Source organism: Anomaloglossus baeobatrachus, chromosome 4, assembly GCF_048569485.1.
Source record: "Anomaloglossus baeobatrachus isolate aAnoBae1 chromosome 4, aAnoBae1.hap1, whole genome shotgun sequence".
In the NCBI taxonomy this organism is placed as follows: domain Eukaryota; kingdom Metazoa; phylum Chordata; class Amphibia; order Anura; family Aromobatidae; genus Anomaloglossus; species Anomaloglossus baeobatrachus.
In genome coordinates, this window is record NC_134356.1 from 667,622,624 (window position 1) to 667,642,490 (window position 19,867).

Here is a 19,867-nt window from a genome sequence, read left to right on the forward strand (position 1 = left end):
GGGGCTTTACACGCTGCGACATCGCTAATGCGGAGTCGTTGGGGTCACGGAATTTGCGACGCACATCCGGCCGCATTAGCGATGCCGTTGCGTGTGACATCGATAAGCGATTTTGCATCGTTGAAAAAACGTGCAAAATCGCTAATCGGCGACATGGGGGTACATTCTTAAAAATCGTTACTGCAGCAGTAACGAAGTTGTTTCTCGTTCCTGCGGCAGCACACATCGCTGCGTGTGACGCCGCAGGAACGAGGAAGCTCCCCTTACCTGCCTCTTGGCTGCTATGCAGAAGGAAGGAGGTGGGCGGGATGTTACGTCCCGCTCATCTCCGCCCCTCCGCTGCTATTGGGCGACGGTTCAGTGATGCTTCAGTGACGTCGCTGTGACGCCGCACGGACCGCCCCCTTAGAAAGGAGGCGGTTCGCCGGTCACAGCGATGTCGTCGGACAGGTAAGTATGTGTGACGGCTCTGGGCGATGTTGTGCGGCACGGGCAGCGATTTGCCCGTGTCGCGCAACAGATGGGGGCGGGTACGCATGCTGGCGATATCGGGACCGATATTGCAGTGTGTAAAGTAGCCTTTATAGTGCGGCACCGGACACTAACCACAGCTGCAGCGACAAAGCGCCAGCAGGGCAGGTGACCTGGTGCTTCACAGCGCCCATGCTGCAAGGCAAAGCCCCCATGGCTCCAAACCCCACCGCCCCACTGACACGAAACCATCACAACAGTGGCCACCACACAGTAACAGCACACAGTGAGAGGAGCTGCACACTCACCTCCCACTGGCTCCCATATGTGAACTGGGAGCAAAAAAGGCTGACCCCTCTTGCAGTCTCCTGGTGATTAAAATCACCTGTGCCAAATGGGGGGAGTGCAGACTATAACACACTATAGCAAATTCTATCCCCCTTTTTTTTTGCTTGGATCTGCACTCCCCCCATTTGGCACAGGTGATTTTAATCAGCAGGAGACTGCAAGAGGGGTCAGCCTTTTTTGCTCCAAGTTCACATATGGGAGCCAGTAGGAGGTGAGTGCACAGCTCCTCTCACAGTGTGCTGGTGCTTTGTGGTGGCTGCTGTTGTGGTGGTGTCGTGTCAGTGGGGCAGTGCGGCCTGGAGCCTTGGGGGCTTCGCCTTGAAGCATGGGTGCTGTGAGGCACCAGGTCACCTGCCCTGCTGGTGCTTTGTCGCTGCAGCGGTGGTCAGTGCACAGTGCCGCACTATAAGGTTTAGGATAGGGACCCACTAGAGGTTCGCCGTGACGTGGCAGTGGCTTATTACAATCTGATCAGAATGGTAACAAAGAACCTCATGTTCGATTTAATTTTTTGCCTAACAGTTTTAGGTCATTGTATTTTTTGGATGTGCGATCCATGTCTTTTTCTCTTTAGAGTTTGTTTTTGTGTAGTAGGCTTTATATCTCCCATTACCATGTATGAATGAGGTACATGCATAACCTAAATAAAAAATAATATTAATCTTTATTGCTTTCTTAACAGAATTTCCACCAAATCTATTAATCTTTTCTTAAAAGATTCAATCACAACATGGGAGGTTTTGGCAGTGAGTCTATCGGACAATAAAGGTAAATAGTGTTCCAGAGCTAAGCAGTTTCACGATTTTATTTTTGTCCAATGCATCGAAAACTAAAAAAAGGGAACAAACTTGCTTAAATTTTCAACGTTTTGTACATACAGCTTATATATAGTGTCTCTAGTTACAGACAAAAATAAAACCTATATGTAGTTTGATACTAGTCATGTGTTACTGAACTCTCTCTGTCCCTATTCTTCATAATGTATATTTTAACCCCGTATTGTACACCAATACGACTTAAAACTGACATGTGATATGTGACTAGCATCCCCCGATGGGTGAAAATGCAGCCACTGTTTGCTGTGCACTAACTCTGACACACTGCTGCATCAGTTACGGTCAGTGTTGGCACTGACCATGGCCATTAAACCCCTTAGGGGTACTTTGCAGGCTGTGACAATGCTAGCGATCTCGTTAGCGATGTGAAATTCGCACATAGGTTATTTTACGCATGTGCGATCCCGAAAGATCGCACTTGCGATCTAGAATTTCACATTGCTAACAAGATCGTTAGCGATGTCGCAGCGTGCAAAGTAGCCCTTAGGCGGGCTTTGCACGCTGCGACATCGGTAACAATGTGTTACCGATGCTGCAGCGATGTTCCCCGCCCCCGTCGCAGGTGCAATATCTAGTGATAGCTGCCGTAGTGAATATTATCGCTACAGCAGCTTCACATGCACTTACCTGCCATGCGACGTCGCTCTGGCCGGCGAACCGCCTCCTTATTAAGGGGGCGGGTCGTGCGGCGTCACAGCGACGTCACACGGCAGGCGGCCAATAGCAGCGGAGGGGCGTAGCTGAGCGGGACGTAAACATCCCGCCCACCTCCTTCCTTCCGCATAGCCGGCGTGAGCTGCTGGAGGCAGGTAGGTGATGTTCCTCGCTCCTGTGGCTTCACACACAGCGATGTGTGCTGCTGCAGGAGCGAGGAACAACATTGGACCGTCGCTGCAGCTTAATTATGGTTTTCCCCGACCCTGCACCGATGATACGATTACGACGCTTTTGCGCTCGTTAATCGTATCATCTAGGATTTACACACTGCAATGTTGGGAGCGACGCACGGAAGTGTGTCACTTTCGACATGACCCTATCGACATCGCACCTGTGATGTCGCAACGTGCAAAGCACCCCTTAGACGCTTGTATCAATAATGACTATGGCATCTAGATGGTTCACAGAGTGAGGTGGGCTTCCTTTCATCGACATTCTAAGATCCTAAGAACCCTCTAGGTAACCAAGAAAATAATCAATAAATGATACAGATAGTTATCCTACAAATATATAATTTCACAACAAAAAGTATGGGGCAATTCATGGATCAAACACCTGTTGTGAATTTTGCCATAAAAGTCCTTGTTAGAGAACAGCAAGTTCTGCAAAAAGTCCTAAAACATTGAACAGTAGGACATGTGCATCCAAAATTTAGAGAAGGTCATATTAAGTTCACCTGAAGAGGTTAGAGGGAATTTTAGGATAATCCTGAAAATTCTTCTGGAAGCCAAATATCCCTATCTTTTTGTGAATAGTGTATAAACAGTTTAGTGTATTTCATGTGCCACTAAATGGTGTTCAAATTGGTTTAACCTTAGAAATAAATCATTAAAAAACATGGGGTCCTCCCTATTTTTGATAACCATCAAAGGTAAAGCAGACAGGTGCTGATATTATCAGGATGGTCCAGTCCATGGTTATTGGGCCCTCCCCAACCTAAATATAACAGCCTGCAGCCACCACAGAAGTCACACATTTCATTACATGCGACAATTCTGGCACTTTTCCTTCGCTCTTACTGATTGCCCTGGTGCTGTTGAAACAGGGATAATGGTTTTTGGGGTTGATGTCAGCTGTGTTGTGTCAGCTGGCATCAAGCCCTATCGTTAGTAATGGAGAGGCGTCTATCAGATACCCCTATTACTAATGCAGTAAGTAAAAGAAAAAACACAGACCCCCCCCACAAAAAAAAATATTTTATTGCAAAAAAAACCCTAAAGGCTGCTTTACACGGTACGACCGATTGTGCGATTTCACAAGCGATCGTACCCGCCCCCGTCCTTTTTGCGTCACGGGCAAATCGCTGCCCGTGTCGCACAAAGTTAGTAACCCCCGTCACACATACTTACCTCTCGTGCGACCTCGCTGTGGGCGGCGAACGTCCACTTCCTGGAGTGGGAGGGACGTTCGGCGTCACAGCGACATCACACGGCCGCCGGCCAATAGAAGCGGAGGGGCAGAGATGAGCGGGACGTAAACATCCTGCCCACCTCCTTCCTTCCACATAGAGCCGGTGGCGGCCGCGGGAGGCAGGTGAGCTGCTCATCGTTCCCGTGGTGTCACACGGAGCGGCGTCTGCTACCACGGAAACGATGGTCAACTAAATTAAACGATATTATGGAACCTAGCGAGCAGTACCCGACTCACGATTTGTGAGCGATACTGCGTCGCTAGGAGGTGTCACACAGGCCGGCATCGCCAGCGATGCCGGATGTGCGTCACAAAAACCGCGACCCCGACGATCTATCGCACGATAGATTGTCTGGTGTAAAGCACCCTTTACTCTTTCCCTGTTTCACCAATTTATTTTTAAAAAAAGCCACGCAGATTCGACATAATCCAGGGATGCTGATTAAACAGCATCATTATTGCACAGTGTGCCTAAGGCACAATAAAACAATAAAAAGCCATGCAAAAATGTGCAGTTTTATCACAGAGCAAAATGCCACAAGTTGTCACAAGTTTTGAGGGAGCAATTAGCATGCTGACTGCAGGAATGTCCACCAGAGCTGTTGTCCGTTAATTGAATTTTCATTTCTCTACAATAAGCATCTCCAAAGGCGTTTCAGAGAATTAAGCAGAACATCAAACCGGCCTCACAACTTTAGACCACTTGTCACCGCACCTGCCAAGGACCTCTACATCTTCACCTCCAAGATCTTCTGAGACCGGCCACCCACAAAGCTATTGCAATAATCAATATGCATGGCCAAAGAATTTCTGCATAATTTGTCATAAACTATCTCAGGGAAGCTCATCTGCTGCTCGTTGTCTTCATCGGCGTCTCTACTTGCCTGCAGATCATCAACACTACTGACTTGATTGGGAAAATTCTCACATTTGAAAGTGTTTGGCATGTCGGAGAGGTATTCTCTTCATGTACAGGGCAGATGGCAGACTGGCAAAGGGTGGTCACACCAGATACTGACTTGTTTTCTGACCCTCCACCCATATGCCCCAATACTATAATACTATAGATTTGAGAATGCCTTTTATTATGGCCAACCAAACGCACACCTGTGCAATACTCATGCTGTCTAATGAGCATGTTGGTATGCCACATCTGTTCAGTTACACAAATTTATACAAATTTGGGAAGAATATTTGAGAGAAAAAGGCCTTATGGGCACATAGAAAAAGTCGTACACCTTTGAGATCAACTCATGAAAAATGGAAGCAAAAACAAGTGTTTGGTATAGATTTTCGGACAGTGCATAAATATGTGTGTGTATATATATATATAATATATATATATACATATAAATTTGTTTATAAATTTATTTATACATATATATATATATATATATATATTATATATGAATATGTATGTATAGAAATATATACAAATGTGTGTGACGCCCTGGAAAAACCAGGTAGTCACACAGATAGGCCCCCGCATAACACCTTACCACACAGGGTTACATTCAGTCGACCTGAAATCCTAGCCACCCCCCGTTTGGGTGGTACAGACACACCAGTGGGCTGGACCAGGCGGATGAGAAATGCCCACCTAGGGGTCTGGAGAACCCGGGGGCGGGAAAGCAGTCAGTCGAGTTGGCAGTGGAGGAGTTTGGAGGTGCTAGTTGACAGGCATCGGAGTTGGAGCCCTGGCGTACTGGCTAGGTGGCAGACAGTGGCCAGTGTCAGCAGGACACGGGAAGACGGCTGCCGGAGATCCGTGGTGGACCGGTGCAGGGTTGTAGCCTGCCGGTACCGACACTGGAGAACCGACCCGGAAACCGTGCACACAAGGGGGTACTTGGACCCTGAAGCCAGGACCGAAACCAACGGCCTAGCTAATTAACCAATTGAGGGCAGGATTATAGGTCCTGTCCCAACCTAAGTCCCGAAAAGAGATGACTCGCACACCCCAGGGCCTTAGGTGGCTCGGTGTAGGGCCGGACTAGTCCAGGGTAGTCAGCGGTGGCGGAGCCCAGCTCCGTGACCCTGGCGGAGTCAATTAAAATGGCGGTATGAGGGAGATGGTAATAAAGTTTATAATATATTCGTGATGCCACCTGTGGTAATTTGCAGCTATGGAGTCGCAGCTGCTGGAAGGGACCTTCGGGGCTGATGTTATGGCAGCTGAGATGTCTGTTGCTCTCCACAGGTAGAGTGGGTACCCCGGGGCAACCTTTGGTGCTTGGTAAAGTATATGGTGTTTGTTTATGAGGTGCAGGATGAAGCAGACAACACAGGGCTTGCAGTTAAGATCTTTTACTCACTGTTGTCTCAGTACTGCAGTAGACCGGTTGCCCATGGTATGCTGGGATCCGCCGTCAGGGGCCTCCGCCAATCCAGGATAGGTCAAGGGTCAGTGTGTCCTTGCTGACTGTCTCCTGAGCGCCAAAACTATGCTGTGCTGTCTTGCGCCTCCACCACAGGCCCTGTACAAAGGTGGCTGACCGTAGTCGTATCTTGCTCGCCTTTACCGGTGATCTGTGGTGGGTTTGTGGCCTTGGGGGCTTGAAGCAATCTCCCCAGGCCGTCGGTTTTACTAAAAGTATTGTCTTTCTTCTTCTAGTCTAGTGACCGTCCCCTGATTGCAGCCAGATCCCTCCACCCGATCTTCTCAGTGGAACAGGTCAGGGGACTACCGCCCTTCCGTGACCCTGGGACCCCTTCTTTCGGTGTCACCTGGGCCTAGCAAGACCCCAGGATCTCCACCAGGAACCTCTTTCTGTCTTTTTCCTCAGAACGCTGTCCTCTCCTGACAGCCCAACTCCTTTCCTCACTGTCTCTCCCTGTCTCTCACACAGACTGAAAAACTGGAACTAACTGGTTCCTCTACTCTACCTCCTGACTCCTCTCACACTCCCCCCTGCTAGGCTCCACCCCTTTAGGTCAGTGAATGGGACTTAAGGCCCCGGGGACCAGATATACTGGTTGCTACTCTCAGCATTAGTGGGTGCCTGCCTTAAACCCTGACCCAGTGTGTCCTAACAATTGGTGTGTGTGTGTGTGTTTTGTCTGTGGACCGGTAGATGACCCCCCTTCTTACCAAGGATGGGATACCACACCTCTGGCTGAGATGCAATATCTCTGTGGCGACGGAAGCCTCAGGGGCGCCACAGAGACAACCACTCACCGAGAGGGATAGGGCATCCGCCAGGGCCCGGTAGATCCCAAGGGTCAGTGTCAGCGGGCAAGGCTTCCAACCAAAGGACCGGGAGCGGACCCCCGTGTTTCACACCGGGAGGTCCAACACACAACACAAAATGTGCAGAGGAGAGAGACATTGACTACTAGCCGGGTGTGGGATCAGATACACCCGTCTGAGGCCGGCCACCAACACCTTGGTTTACTAAAAGGACTTTGTGTTTATTGACTCCACACATCAGTGCAACTTCATCCAGCACCAGGATAACCGAACTGTAAGTTTACTGGTCCCTGCAACTCTGCAGTACCCTTGGCCCTGGGGAATCCATCCCTACCAACGGAGGGGTTAATATCCAGCTTCCATCCCATCGCGCCTGGTTACCCCTTAACAGCACTGGTGGTGCCACATCTCACCACACACCATGGGTGGTGCCACAAACTAATTATAGCAAATTCCGTACAAATACGTCCCTTTTTATTCGAAGTGTCCGCGCGACCCATAGGTCCGGTAGAGTCCCTTGAGCCATACCGCAGATCCGGATCCGAGCAGCACGGCTGCTGGCACGGGGGCGGCACATGTGTGCAGTATATATATATAGATAGATAGATAGATAGAGTCATAGCCGAAAGTGTTGGCACCCTTGAAATTGTTCCAGAAAATGAATTATGTCTTCTACGAAATTATTGCTTATTGCAATTACACGTGTTTTGCTGTTCACATGTTTATTTCCATTGTGTGCATTTGAATAATTCAAATAAAAAGATGAAAAAAGGGCAAATTGGGCATAATTTCAAACAAGAAAACAAAAATGTGCAGCAGGACAAAATAGTTGGCACCTTTCCACAATAGTGGGTAAATAACTTTTCTTTCAAGCATGTGATGCTCGTTAAAATCCAATTACAGATGTGGGCAATATGAAAATCACAACTGAAACCAGATAAAATGTAAAGAAGTTGACTCAATCTTTGTATTGTGTGCCTGTGTGTGCCACGCCAAGCATGGAGAACAGAAAGAGAAGAGAACTGTCTGAGGATGTGAGAAGCAAAATTGTAAAATGTCAACAATCTAAAGGTTACAAGTCCAACTCTAGAGACCTTGATGTTCACTTGTGCATGGTGCTTAACATAATCAAGTTTAAAGCCTATGGCACTGTAGCTAATCTCCCTGGATGTGGATAGCAGAAAATAATATCTGATAGATTACAAAACAAGATAGTATGGATGGTCAATTAGCAGCTCTGATCAAGTTCAAAAGAAGTTCAAGGTGTCCCACAGGCTCAGAGTGCATCGGTTTCAGCAAAAACTATCCCTCGATATTTGAATGAAATGCTATGGCAGAAGACCCAGGAAGACCCCAATGCTGACACAAAGACATAAAAAAAGCTAGATTGCAGTTTGACAAAATGTGCGTGAGTAACCAAAATCCTTCTTGGGAAAGTGTCTTGTGGACAAATGAGACCAAGATAGAGCTTTTTGCCAAAGCACATCATTCTATTGTCTACCGAAAACAGAATGAGGCCTTCAAAGAAAAGAGCACAGCACCTACAGTCAAATATGGTGGAGGTTCAGAGATATTTGGGGATATTTTGCTGCCTCTACCACTGGGGGTCTTGACTGTGTACAAGACGACATGAAATCTGAAGATTACCAAAGGATTTTAGGACACATTGTAGTGCCCACTAACAGAAAACTGGGTTTGTATTTTAAGTCATGGGTTGACAATCAGGACAATGACCCTAACTTCTTCAAGAAGCCCCAAACAAAAATTGAAACAAAATGCTGAAGAGTTCTGATCTAAATTTCATTGAACACCTGTGGAGAGATTTTAAAATTGGGAGAAGACGCCTTCAAATATGAGAGATCTGGAGTAGTTTATAAAGAAGAGTCCAAGATTCCAGGTGAGAGGAGTAAGAAGCTTGTGGACGGATATAGGAGGCAACTGATTGCAGTTATTTATTGGAAACGGTGTGCAACCAAATATTTAACTTGAGGGTGCCAACTATTTTGCCCAGCCTATTTTGGGGCTTTTGGGTGAAATTATGTCCAACTTGACTTTTTTTCTCTGTCTATTAAATGTGTTCCAATACACACAAAAGAAAAACGTGTATAACAAAATTGCAATAATTTCTGGGAACAATACTTCATTTTCTAGAAAATTTCAGGGTTATCAACTAGAGATGAGCCACCCCCCTAGTGTTCGAGTTCGGTTCGTCGAACGGCGTGTGTGTTCGTCGAACGTTCAACGAACACCTTCGAACCCCATTGAAAACAATGGCAGGCAAACACAAACACATACAAACACCTAGAAAACACCTTCTAAGGTGTCGAAAAGGTGACAAACATGTCACAAAGCACCACAAACACATGTAAAAGTGAAAAGCACTATACTAATACTATACTATAATATACTCATGCTGAAACAAAAGAGCTGGACGAGTAACAGGAGGAGGAGACACAGATATAGGCATGTAATGCCCTTCTAAAATCATGTAAAACACAGCAAGTGGACTCCAACAAGAGTTTCCATTTTTAAAAAAAATTTGCCACAGACCCCAACTAAGTGGCATCAGTTGTCCCCCAGTTGCAAACTTAAAATGTTGATTTGCATGAAGCACAATCAAAAATACACAAGCCTTTACTCTCCCCAGGATGACAGAGGGGTAGAAAAGTCTTTGCGGATCGATGAGTTGTTCATCTTGATGAACGTTAGTCTGTCCACATTGTCACTGGACAGACGCGTGCGCTTATCTGTCAGCACACACCCAGCAGCACTGAAGACATGTTCCGAGAGAACGCTAGCTGCGGGACAAGACAAGATCTCCAAGGAATAAGTGGTGAGCTCAGGCCATTTTTCCAGATTGGAAGCCCAAAATGAGCAAGGCTCCAGTTGCAGAGTCATGTCATCGATATTCACTAGGAGATACTCCTGTATCATCCTCTCCAGGCGTTGACTATGTGTCAGACTGCTTGTGTCTTGTGGCCTTGTATTGGATGGTCTAAACAATTCATGAAACGATTCCATAAAATTGCTGTTATCACCAGATACGGTGTTGCTGGTACGGTTTGAGTGATGATGACTCGACAGTCTTATGGTTGGCAAGTTAGAACTGTGAGATTCACTCTGTGCTCCACTCTGGTGTTTAGTGGAAAAGCCAATCTCATATTGTGTAACAGCTTCTGCTGATACTCCTGCATACGTGCGTCCACTCCCTTTCTATGGTAGGAATTATGTCGCGGGCGGCGGGGCGCTGCGCTCGCTAACGCTCGGGTCCGGCGCTGCTGCCGCTGCTGCTCGGTGGCTCGAGCGGTGGGCCGGATCCGGGGACTCGAGCGGCCCTCCTTTCCCGTGAGTGAAAGGGGAGGTTTGTTTGGGGATTTGAGTTTGTGACACCACCCACGGGTTGTGGTGAAGATGGGCACCACCGCTGCTGGTGACGGGGATCCCGGGAGCGATGGTAGGGAGCAGCTGGGATGTTGTTTTCCCCCTCCGTGGGTAGGGGTTGGTGGTCCCGGGGCTCGGTGAGGTTACGGGGAGGCAGGGTTGGCAAGGTGCAGGGTCGCAGGGACTGCGCAGCGCGGTGCCGGATGGCACGGTTGTACTCACTCAGCCACAAATATGCACAAAGTCTGTGGTAAACCAAATGGCTGGATGGACAGGTCCCGCAGTCGGCTGCTGTGACTTCTCCCGGACGGTTGGTGATGGCTGCCTTTTCCTGCACCTGTGTGTTTGTTTGGCTCCAGTGGCTTCCCACCGGTAACCCGCTCCCCAGCGTATATGTGCCAGAGAAGCCCTTTTGCCCACAGGCTCTGGCCCTTGGGATCCTAGCTTTTTGGCGGTAGCTGTATTCCCTTTTGCTGGTTGGACGGTTGCCTTCTATCGGGTCTCGGCTGTTAGGAAACCCCTGGGGTTCCGGTCACTAACGGATTTGACCTTTTCGGCGGCTCCAAGCCTGGTCGGGGTCCGCAGGCCCTGCCTGTGTGTGCTGGCTTCACTTCGCTCCTCGGTTCGGTACCGGCGGGCCACCGCCCGACCCCGGTCCTACGGTTCCGCGTTGATTTGCCTCTCCTGCAGACGGCCACCACTGTCTGCCAACCTTGCTGTCAGTGCCTGGGCCACGCACCCAGACACCAGCAGGCACTCCTTCCACTTTGACCTCCTAAACTCATCTCTGCCTACTGTTCCTGCCTCCAGGACTGTGAACTCCTCAGTGGGTGGGGCCAACCACCTGGCTCCACCCCACCTGGTGTGGACATCAGCCCCTGGAGGGAGGCAACAAGGATTTTATGTTTGGCTGGTGTGCCTATCTCGGGGTGGGGGTGTGTGTGTTGCAGTACCTGTGACGACCTGGGTAGTCCAGGGCGCCACAATTATTTCGCCAAATTTTGACTTGTACCGGGGATCTAAGAGTGTGGCACCCCAGTAGTCAGCATTACTTCGAATTCTGAGAATCCGAGGGTCATGTTGTAGGTAGTGCAGCAAGAAGGCGCTCATGTGTCTTGCGTATCCAGGAGGACCAAGTCCTTGCTGTGTTGGTGGCGGCAAGGTGAGAATCATGCTTCCTTCCTCTGCCCTCTCTCCCCAACCTCGCACACCAGCAATGTGATCAAGGTCTCCCTCATCTGCTGAGTCTTCCATGCCCATCGCCAGTTCGTCATCCATTTTTTTTCTGGGCTCCTGAACCTTCCTCAACAGTTTGCCTGCTACCATGCGCCCTTGTTAATCCCTCTCCCCCACCGTCCCATGCCTGCCGCCTTGGTGCTGCTGACCGTCTGGACCTTGTAGATCTTGGTATCCCTTCCGCATATGAATCCTCCTGTACTTCCTCCCCTTCCTCTTGTGCCACCACCTGACTCTGAATACTGTTTAGAGTGTGCTCCAGCATATAAATGACTGGAATTGTCATGCTGATAATGGAATCGTCAGCGCTAAACATCTTTGTCGCATTGTCGAAACTGTGCAGAAGGGTGCATAGGTCCTTGATCTGAGACCACTCCAGCAGCATGATCTGCCCCACCTCTGGATTTCGTTGGCCCAGGCTATACAGCATAACGTATTGCACCAGGGCTCGGCAGTACTGCCATAGTCGCTGCAACATGTGGAGAGTCGAATTCCAGCTTGTCGGCACATCGCATTTCAGCCTGTCAACCGGCAGGCCGAAAGACTTCTGGAGCGATGCAAGTCGTTCAGCTGTGGGGTGTGAATGGCGGAAGTGAGCAATTCACTTAGTCATCACGGGACTGTGGTCAAGAAACAAAGGCTTCAGTATCATATGGGCTTCCTGCATGGTGTGTCAGGTCATGGCATCCTTCTGGATGCCATGACCTGACACACCATGCAGGAAGCCCATATGATACTGAAGCCTTTGTTTCTTGACCACAGTCCCCTGATGACTAAGTGAATTAAGAAACGCGTTGGGAAGTCTAAGAACATTTTTAAGGTCAGATTGTTGCCATTTTGAGGGGTATTGTGAGGCTGAGTCCGCCCCCCCCCTCTATAGGACAACTGTTTCATTTTTATATCATTATAGTGGGACCGGATTAAAGGTTCCGGTAATTATGTTTAACACTGCAGACTAAAGCTCAGTACAACACTGCAGACTAAAGCGCAGTACATATTGGTGTGCAACTTTGTGTGACACTTGTAATAATTTATTTGTCGCCTTTACGAGTTTGGTCACGGTGGGGGTATTCCCTACCGTCTCCGTCTGTCCTATCTTGACAATAGTAGGAGCCTGATTTAGGCCCTAATTATTTTATGGTTGGCTTTACAACCAATTCTTGTGTGGTTCTAAATTTTATTATAAGCTATTAAAAGCTACGTTTTAATCGTCACCACTTTATTTCTATTATTACTTTTGCTTGGCTGGTTGTACTACTGGATTGGTAAAGCATTGACACGATCTACTTAAATGTGACTCACATTTCCCAGACATTTCAACGTAAAGACCGCCTGATGCCGTTGAGCTCTGCTGTCAGCATAGTAAGGAGGTGTGCGGTATTCCTTGTGCGCAGTTACAATGCAGGTGGCCTGACCAGACAGGCTTTGGGAAGAGGTGGAGGACCCAGACGAGGTGTAAGAGGCAGAAGCAGTTGAGAAACTTCTATATTCAAAGGATTGACGCACAATTCGTGGGGACTGCAAGACTTGTACAGCAGACCCTTTTCCATCTCCCACCATAGTTACCCAATGCCCAGTCAGTGACATGTAATGCCCCTCCCTGTCCATGCTTACTGGTCCAAATATCTGTAGTGAAATGTCACACACAGGGTTTCTCAAGGAAGCGGTAATGTTGTGTGCGACATGCTGGTGTAGCGCAGGCACACCTTTCTTGGAGAAGTAGTGGCGACTGGGCATCTGGTACTGGGGCACAGCGACAGACATAAAGTCTCAAAAATCCTGTGTGTCCACCAGGAAGAAAAGCAGCATTTCTTTAGCCAACAGCTTGCAGATGCTGAAAGTCAACCTCTTAGCTTTGTCATGGCTAGGAGGAAATGGTCTTGTACTTGACCACATCTGAGGGACCGAGGGCTGGCTGCTGTGCTGATATGGCGTTGAGTAGGGTGTCCCAGGAAAACTGCTGGTCTGTGAGGAAGGTGCAGGCAGAGACATAATGTTGCCTTCATCCAAAGGTGGTGCTCTTGATGTCTGAGAGAGCTCAACACCAGCAGCTGTTTCCACTTCCAAAAAAACTGACGACCTGCCAATCACACTGCCTGTTGCAGGTAAAGAGGTGGAAGGTCTGAGTCCAAAAGCATGTGTGACTGCTGTCCCCACAGTCACAGAGGATGAAGAGCACACGGATGCACTTGAAGGGGCAGACGGTGGTTGGCCCGCTCTGCTAGGCCGCATTGTAGCACAGTGAGCTTCCCACTGGGACTTATGCTTGATATCCATGTGACACTTCATGGTCGAGGTGCTCAAACTAGTGAGTTTTTGGCCTCTACTTAGAGATTGGCGACAAATCTTACAGATGACATGAGTTGGGTGATCCTCTGCGATGTCAAAAAAGGACCAGACTAGGCAAGGCTTAGAGCCTATGCGACCTGCAGAGCCACCCCGACTTCTGCTCAGATGCAGAGTTGTGGCTGAGGATCCAGTTGTTGACGTGCTTCTAGTACTCTGTCTCTGTCCAGGAAGGCGCAACCTAACCTCGTCGTCAGTAGGATCCTCCTCCACCTCCTCTGCTGACCTCATTGACTGGCTGACTGTGGGTTGACAGTAAGTGGGATCTCCAACCTCATCATCACCCTGTGTGTTCTCACTCCACTCGTCCTCAGAGCCAATATCTTCCTGCCCTGACCGATTAGTCAAGTTGTCGTTCCAATCAGGTATATAAGTCTCATCGTCATCAGCATGTTCCTCATTGTCTCCACCAAGAGGAGTTACAGTTTTGTAATGGGGGTCTACATTATGCTCAGAACCTTCTTCATCTGGGCCTGGATCTGACTCACAAAGCTTCTGGGCATCAGTGCAGATCATTTCCTTGTCTGGACTCACTGCAGCTTTGGAGCAGACCTCTGATTCCCAGGCTATAGTGTGACTGAACAGCTTTGTAGACTCCACCATCTCTGTTACCTCATACTCAGCAGGGTGGGTGGAGACTTGAGAGCTGGTAGGAAGCAAGTGCGATTGGGGTGACACCTCAGAGGACTGGAGTATTTGGGATGTTGATGAAGTTGAAGTGGAGGAGAGGCCACTTGATCGAGCACTTGAGATCCATTCAAGCACCTGCTATTTTTGTGCCTCATCTACATTTGGTAGCGATGGTTGTGTCCGTAAGAAAGGGATCATATCAGATTGTCCACGGAAAGAAGTAGACATCTTATTTTGGCTGGAAGATGGTCTTTCTTCAGCAGATGTTACTGCTGCTTTACCACCTTTACCACCACGGACACGAACTTTTTTTCCCTTTCCAAAACGCCTGTTCCCCTTTCCACCAGCATCTGTCCTTTTGCCACTCATTATTGTATGTGAACAAATTGGCAACTGTTTGTTGCAGTTAAAAATTGGCTACTACAGATGGCGAGTTGGTGTAGCTTTCTTGACAGCAGTGCTACGCCACTGACTATCACACACTGATACTATGCCCAAGGGATTGCCTGGACTAGCTGCAGTTAAAAAGTGGCTACTACAGATGGAGAGGTGGGGTAGCTTTCTTGACAGCAGTGCTACGCCACTAACTATCACACACTGATACTATGTCCAAAGGATTGCCTGGACTAGCTCCAGTTAAAAATTGTCTAGCAGAAATGGAGAACTGGGCAATGTTTGTGGAAAGCATTGGTACGTCACTGACTATCACACACGCTGATACTATGCCCCAAGGAATTGCCTGAGCTGATTTAGACAGACGCTGTGAAAAACCCTTGCACAGCTCTGACAGAGAGCTGCCTAGCAAAAAAGGCTGAACGGAGCCAGGGCAGGGCCGTGGGCGTAGTGACCCATGACTTACCTTTGCAGGGCAACCAAGGGGTTAATTGCATTTCTAGAAAATAAGCGGGCTTTCTGCGGGGTCAGGAGTTTAAGGGGTGGACTTATAGGGTCAGGGGAGGGAATGGGGGGGGCTGTATATATATGTCCAGGAAGAGAGGGGGGGCATCACTTTGGTGTGAGGCACCTATAGAGAAAGGTCCCCGTGTCACCTCACTAGATCTCCCCCCTGACCTGATGGCAACGTTGGCGGAGATCCTGGAGCAGCTGCGTGCTGCTGCTGGCAGCGAGGATGGAGCAGCGGTCAGAACAGCTATTAGGGAGATCCTGGGAGGCTCTAAACCTGCTGCCGACGCTGACCCCCCTCTGGTTCGGAGCACACGCAGGGCGAGGGCGCCGGAGCGGTTCTCACCTGATGTGGCTCCTGGTCCTCAGTGGCGCCGTAGGAGCCCCTCCGGGGACCCTCCTCGCAGTAAGACTCTAGCGTTGCCTGCACGCAGAAGCAGGCGGGGGAGGAATCCTTCCCGGTGTCTAGGACCTGCGGTGGTGGGCGGTCCCTCCAGGGATCATGTGACCGGCCCAGCTGCCTCTACTGCACAGGGCTACAACAAGATGGCGGTGGTCCTTCCTGGCGATGCTCCGGTCGGGGGGACTGCTGGACGGCGTGGAGATGGGAGTGCTGCAGGGCCCACGGGGTCGGAAGTCAGGAGGACGGCTGATCCAGGAACCTCGTCTGCGATGCCATTACAAGAACCATCTTCCAGGAGGTCAGCGCGCGCCGGGTCAGAGTCGTCTGACAGGTGTGGGATGCTGCAGCGGAGGATGTCATCACCGGCAGGGAGGTCGCGGTCCAGGCACGGGTCGCCTTCAGGCAGGAGGAGACTGTCGCCGGCAGAGAGGTCAGCGCCACGGGAAAATTCGCCAGCACGGCAGGGGCCTGCGTCTGGGAGAAGGTCCTTTTCACGGTCATGTTCGCATTCCAGGAGGAGGTCGCCTTCATGGACACGGGCAGCATCGGGGATGAGCCAGCCCGCATCTCATCATCCAGTCCGCTCCCTGGTCGTCCGACCAAGTTCGAGCGTGGCAGGGTCCCAGGATCCTCCTGGTCGAGCTGCTGAAGATGCTTTCTCGAGGAGCCATTCCAGAGGGGATCGTCATCCGGAGTCAGGATTTTAGGCTGGTGGGTCTTATGTACCGACGCAGCTCGGTGAGTTTTCCTCTATGTTTTGTACGTCCTCACCTAGTTTAGTTTCCCCGGGGGCAGGAGGTGGCCAGGTGCAGGCAGGGCCGAACGCGGCGGGCGTAGATGTCGGTAGCCTCAGCGACGTGCTGAGGGGTGTGCGTGATTTGTTGGAGCGGCTGGATGGGGCGGTCGGGTCTCCCGTCCCTGCGTGGGTACCGAGCTCTGGGGTGGCAGCACCGGTTGTTGTAGTTGTGCCGATGGAGAGTGAGGCGGCTGCTGGGGATGGCGTGGCGGCTCCCGGGCAGACGGAGAAGGATAAGGAAGGGGATAGGATTATTTTGCATGATAGGGCCAGAGGGGAGGTGTACGTTTGCTTTGAGGGCCCTCTGAGGGCGCATTTGAAGAAGGAGGTGAAGGAAAAGATTTGGAAGGATGAGTATGTGGAGATCTTTTCCCTCCTTCCTTTGGAGAAGTTTAATTTAGATAAGAAGAAGAAGGATGATAGCAAGAAGGAGGAGGAAGAAAAGCGGAGGTGGCGGCTGATCCTTCAAATGTTTGCTAACTGGTTGCAGGCTTTTGCCATCCTAACTAGCGTTATTGGCGAAAAGGCGCCGGGTAATTGTTCTGGGCTATTCTGCTATATGGATGCCATAGCGGAAGCTCATAGGATTTATGGCGGGCAGACTTTGGTTGCGGTACGATGAGCAGTTTAGGCAGCGAAAAGCCGTGCGGCCCAGTATACGATGGGATCAGAAGGATATTGGGTTATGGTTGAAAGTTATGGCACCGGCTCGTTATGGTCAGCCCTTTCCCAGGGGGGCCGGGTCGGCCGGCCAACATACCGTTGGGGGAGTGGGGACCCAGGCAGGTGGCGTTGGAGCAAAGGCAGGGGTGGTCTGGCAGTTTAACGACAGCCAGTGCAAGTTTGGGAGCTCCTGCAAGTTTAAGCATCAGTGTTCCGGTTGTGGAGGTTCCACCGACGGAGCGGCTCGTTACTTTAAGAAGGGAAGGCCCAGAGCAGGGGGAGATTCTGGAAAAGGGGGGGAGCCCAGTGAGGCTTCTCGAGATGGCCCCTTATCTAAATAGATACCCTAGGCGGGACAAGGCAGTGTTATTGGAGGACGGTTTTCGTGTTGGTTTTAGGATTCCCCCCCTCCTCATGTTGTTCCGTTTCAGTTAAAGAATCTGTTGTCAGCGCAGCGACACCCGGAGGTTGTGACTAAAAAGCTACTTGGTGAGGTTGCTTGTGGTCGGATGGCGGGTCCGTTTGCATCCCCCCCATTCCGAATTTGGTTGTATCGCCGCTAGAGGCCATCCCAAAAAGGAGCCGAACAAATTTCGGCTCATTCAGCATTTGTCATTCCCCAAGGGTTTGTCGGTGAATGATGGCATTGACCCAGACCTCTCTTCGGTGGTTTATACCTCGTTTGATGAAGCCGTCAGATGGGTTCGGAGATGTGGTAGGGGAGCATTGTTAGCAAAAACGGACATCGAATCGGCTTTCCGTTTGCTGCTGGTGCATCCTGAGAGCATGCATCTGTTGGGTTGTTTTTGGGATGGATCCTATTTTGTTGATCGTTGTTTGCCTATGGGGTGTTCCATTTCTTGTGCATATTTTGAAGCGTTCAGTTCTTTCTTAGAATGGGCAGTGTGTGATGTGGCTCAGCTCTCGTCGGTGATTCTTTGTTCATTGGTCCTGCCGAGTCAGCAGTTTGTCAGACGTTGTTGAGGACTATGGAATGGTTGTCTCACCGGTTCGGGATTCCCTTGGCTCAGGATAAGACGGAAGGCCCGTGTACTTGTCTGAATTTTTTGGGCATCACTATTGATACTGTGATGATGGAGTGCAGGCTGCCGGAGGAAAAAATCTTGGCTTTGCGCGCAGAGATGAGTTCAGCCGTTCGCCTTAAAAAAATTCAGTTGAGGGACCTTTAGTCTTTGTTGGGCAAGCTGAATTTTGCTTGTCGTATCATGCCCATGAGCCGGGTTTCTTCACGTAGGTTGGCGTCGGCGATGTCCAGGGCACATTCCCCCAGGCATTACAATTATTTTAAATGCTATTTAGAATTGGGGGTTGACCGCCCGGGTCCATTGTTGAAGCATCAGGATGGATCGTTTTTGTCCAGGTACCAGTTTGAGGCGGTTTTTCGGAAATGTCTGGAGAGGTTGGGGTTGCAGGCGGACAAGTTTTCAGCCCACTCATTTCGGATCGGGGCAGCGACTGAAGCTGACAAGTGGGGGCTCCCGGCGGAAACAGTGCAGAGGATAGGCAGGTGGGAGTCGAAGAGGTTCAGGCTGTACGTCCACCCCCATTTGCTGTAGGAGTCGGGGCGTTTTTTCTGGTCTGGTGGTGTATATAAAAAAAAAAACAAAAAAAAACTCTGCAATGGTGTTTTTTTTTTTTTACAGTTTAAGGGCTCCGCCACACATCCGTGAAAACCACGTCCGTGTAAAACGGGCCGTTTTTCGGGTCCGTTTTCCGTTTTTCAGGTCCGTTTTTATGGTATGTGTGGCCTGCGTGTGTATCCCGTATGCTAGCCGTATGTGCGTGTGGAATGTCCGTGTGTGCGTGAGTGAAATAACTGACATGTGTATGTGTTGTCCGTGTGAAATGTACGTGTGTGATGCAAAATGTCGTTACTACATGTCGGAAGACAGAGTAGCGGGATGAGAATGAACTCGGGTGAACTTCACCCGACTTCATTGTCATGCTGCGGCTCTGTCTTTGTGCCGTGTACTGATTAGCGGTCACTTGTGAAGGATTCACCAGTGACCACTAATCCCCAGAGTGACTGAAGTGTCCCCCCCTCTCTCATACTCACCGTTCCCCGATCACCGGCGCTGCACGGCGTTCACACTGTTCCGGCGGCTTTTTCTAATTTGAAAAAGCCGGCTGCCCATTAATCAATCTCGTATTCCCTGTTTTACCCGCCCACCGGCGGCTGTGATTGGTTACAGTGAGACACGCCCACCACGCTGAGTGACAGCTGTCACACTGCACCCAATCACAGCAGCCGGTGGGCGAGTATATACTGTGCAGTAAAATAAATAAATAAATAATTAAAAAAACCGGCGTGCGGTCCCCCCCCATTTTAATTCCAGCCAGATAAAGCCATACGGCTGAAGGCTGGTATTCTCAGGATGGGGAGCCCCACGTTATGGGGGGCCCCCCACCCTAACAATATCAGTCAGCAGCCGCCCAGAATTGCCGCATACATTATATGCGACAGTTCTGGGGCTGTACCCGGCTCTTCCCGATTTACCCTGGTGCGTTGGCAAATC

General features: G+C 49.9%; 1 protein-coding gene across 1 annotated transcript in view; it reads left to right on the forward strand.

The window, feature by feature from the left end:
- Positions 1–19,867, forward strand: part of LOC142302794 (complement C3-like) — a 421,200-nt gene that overhangs the window by 165,296 nt on the left and 236,037 nt on the right. The window contains exon 18 of the mRNA XM_075343903.1: positions 1,502–1,587. Coding sequence (XP_075200018.1) covers positions 1,502–1,587 — 86 coding nt within the window. The remainder of the gene's footprint in view (positions 1–1,501; positions 1,588–19,867) is intronic.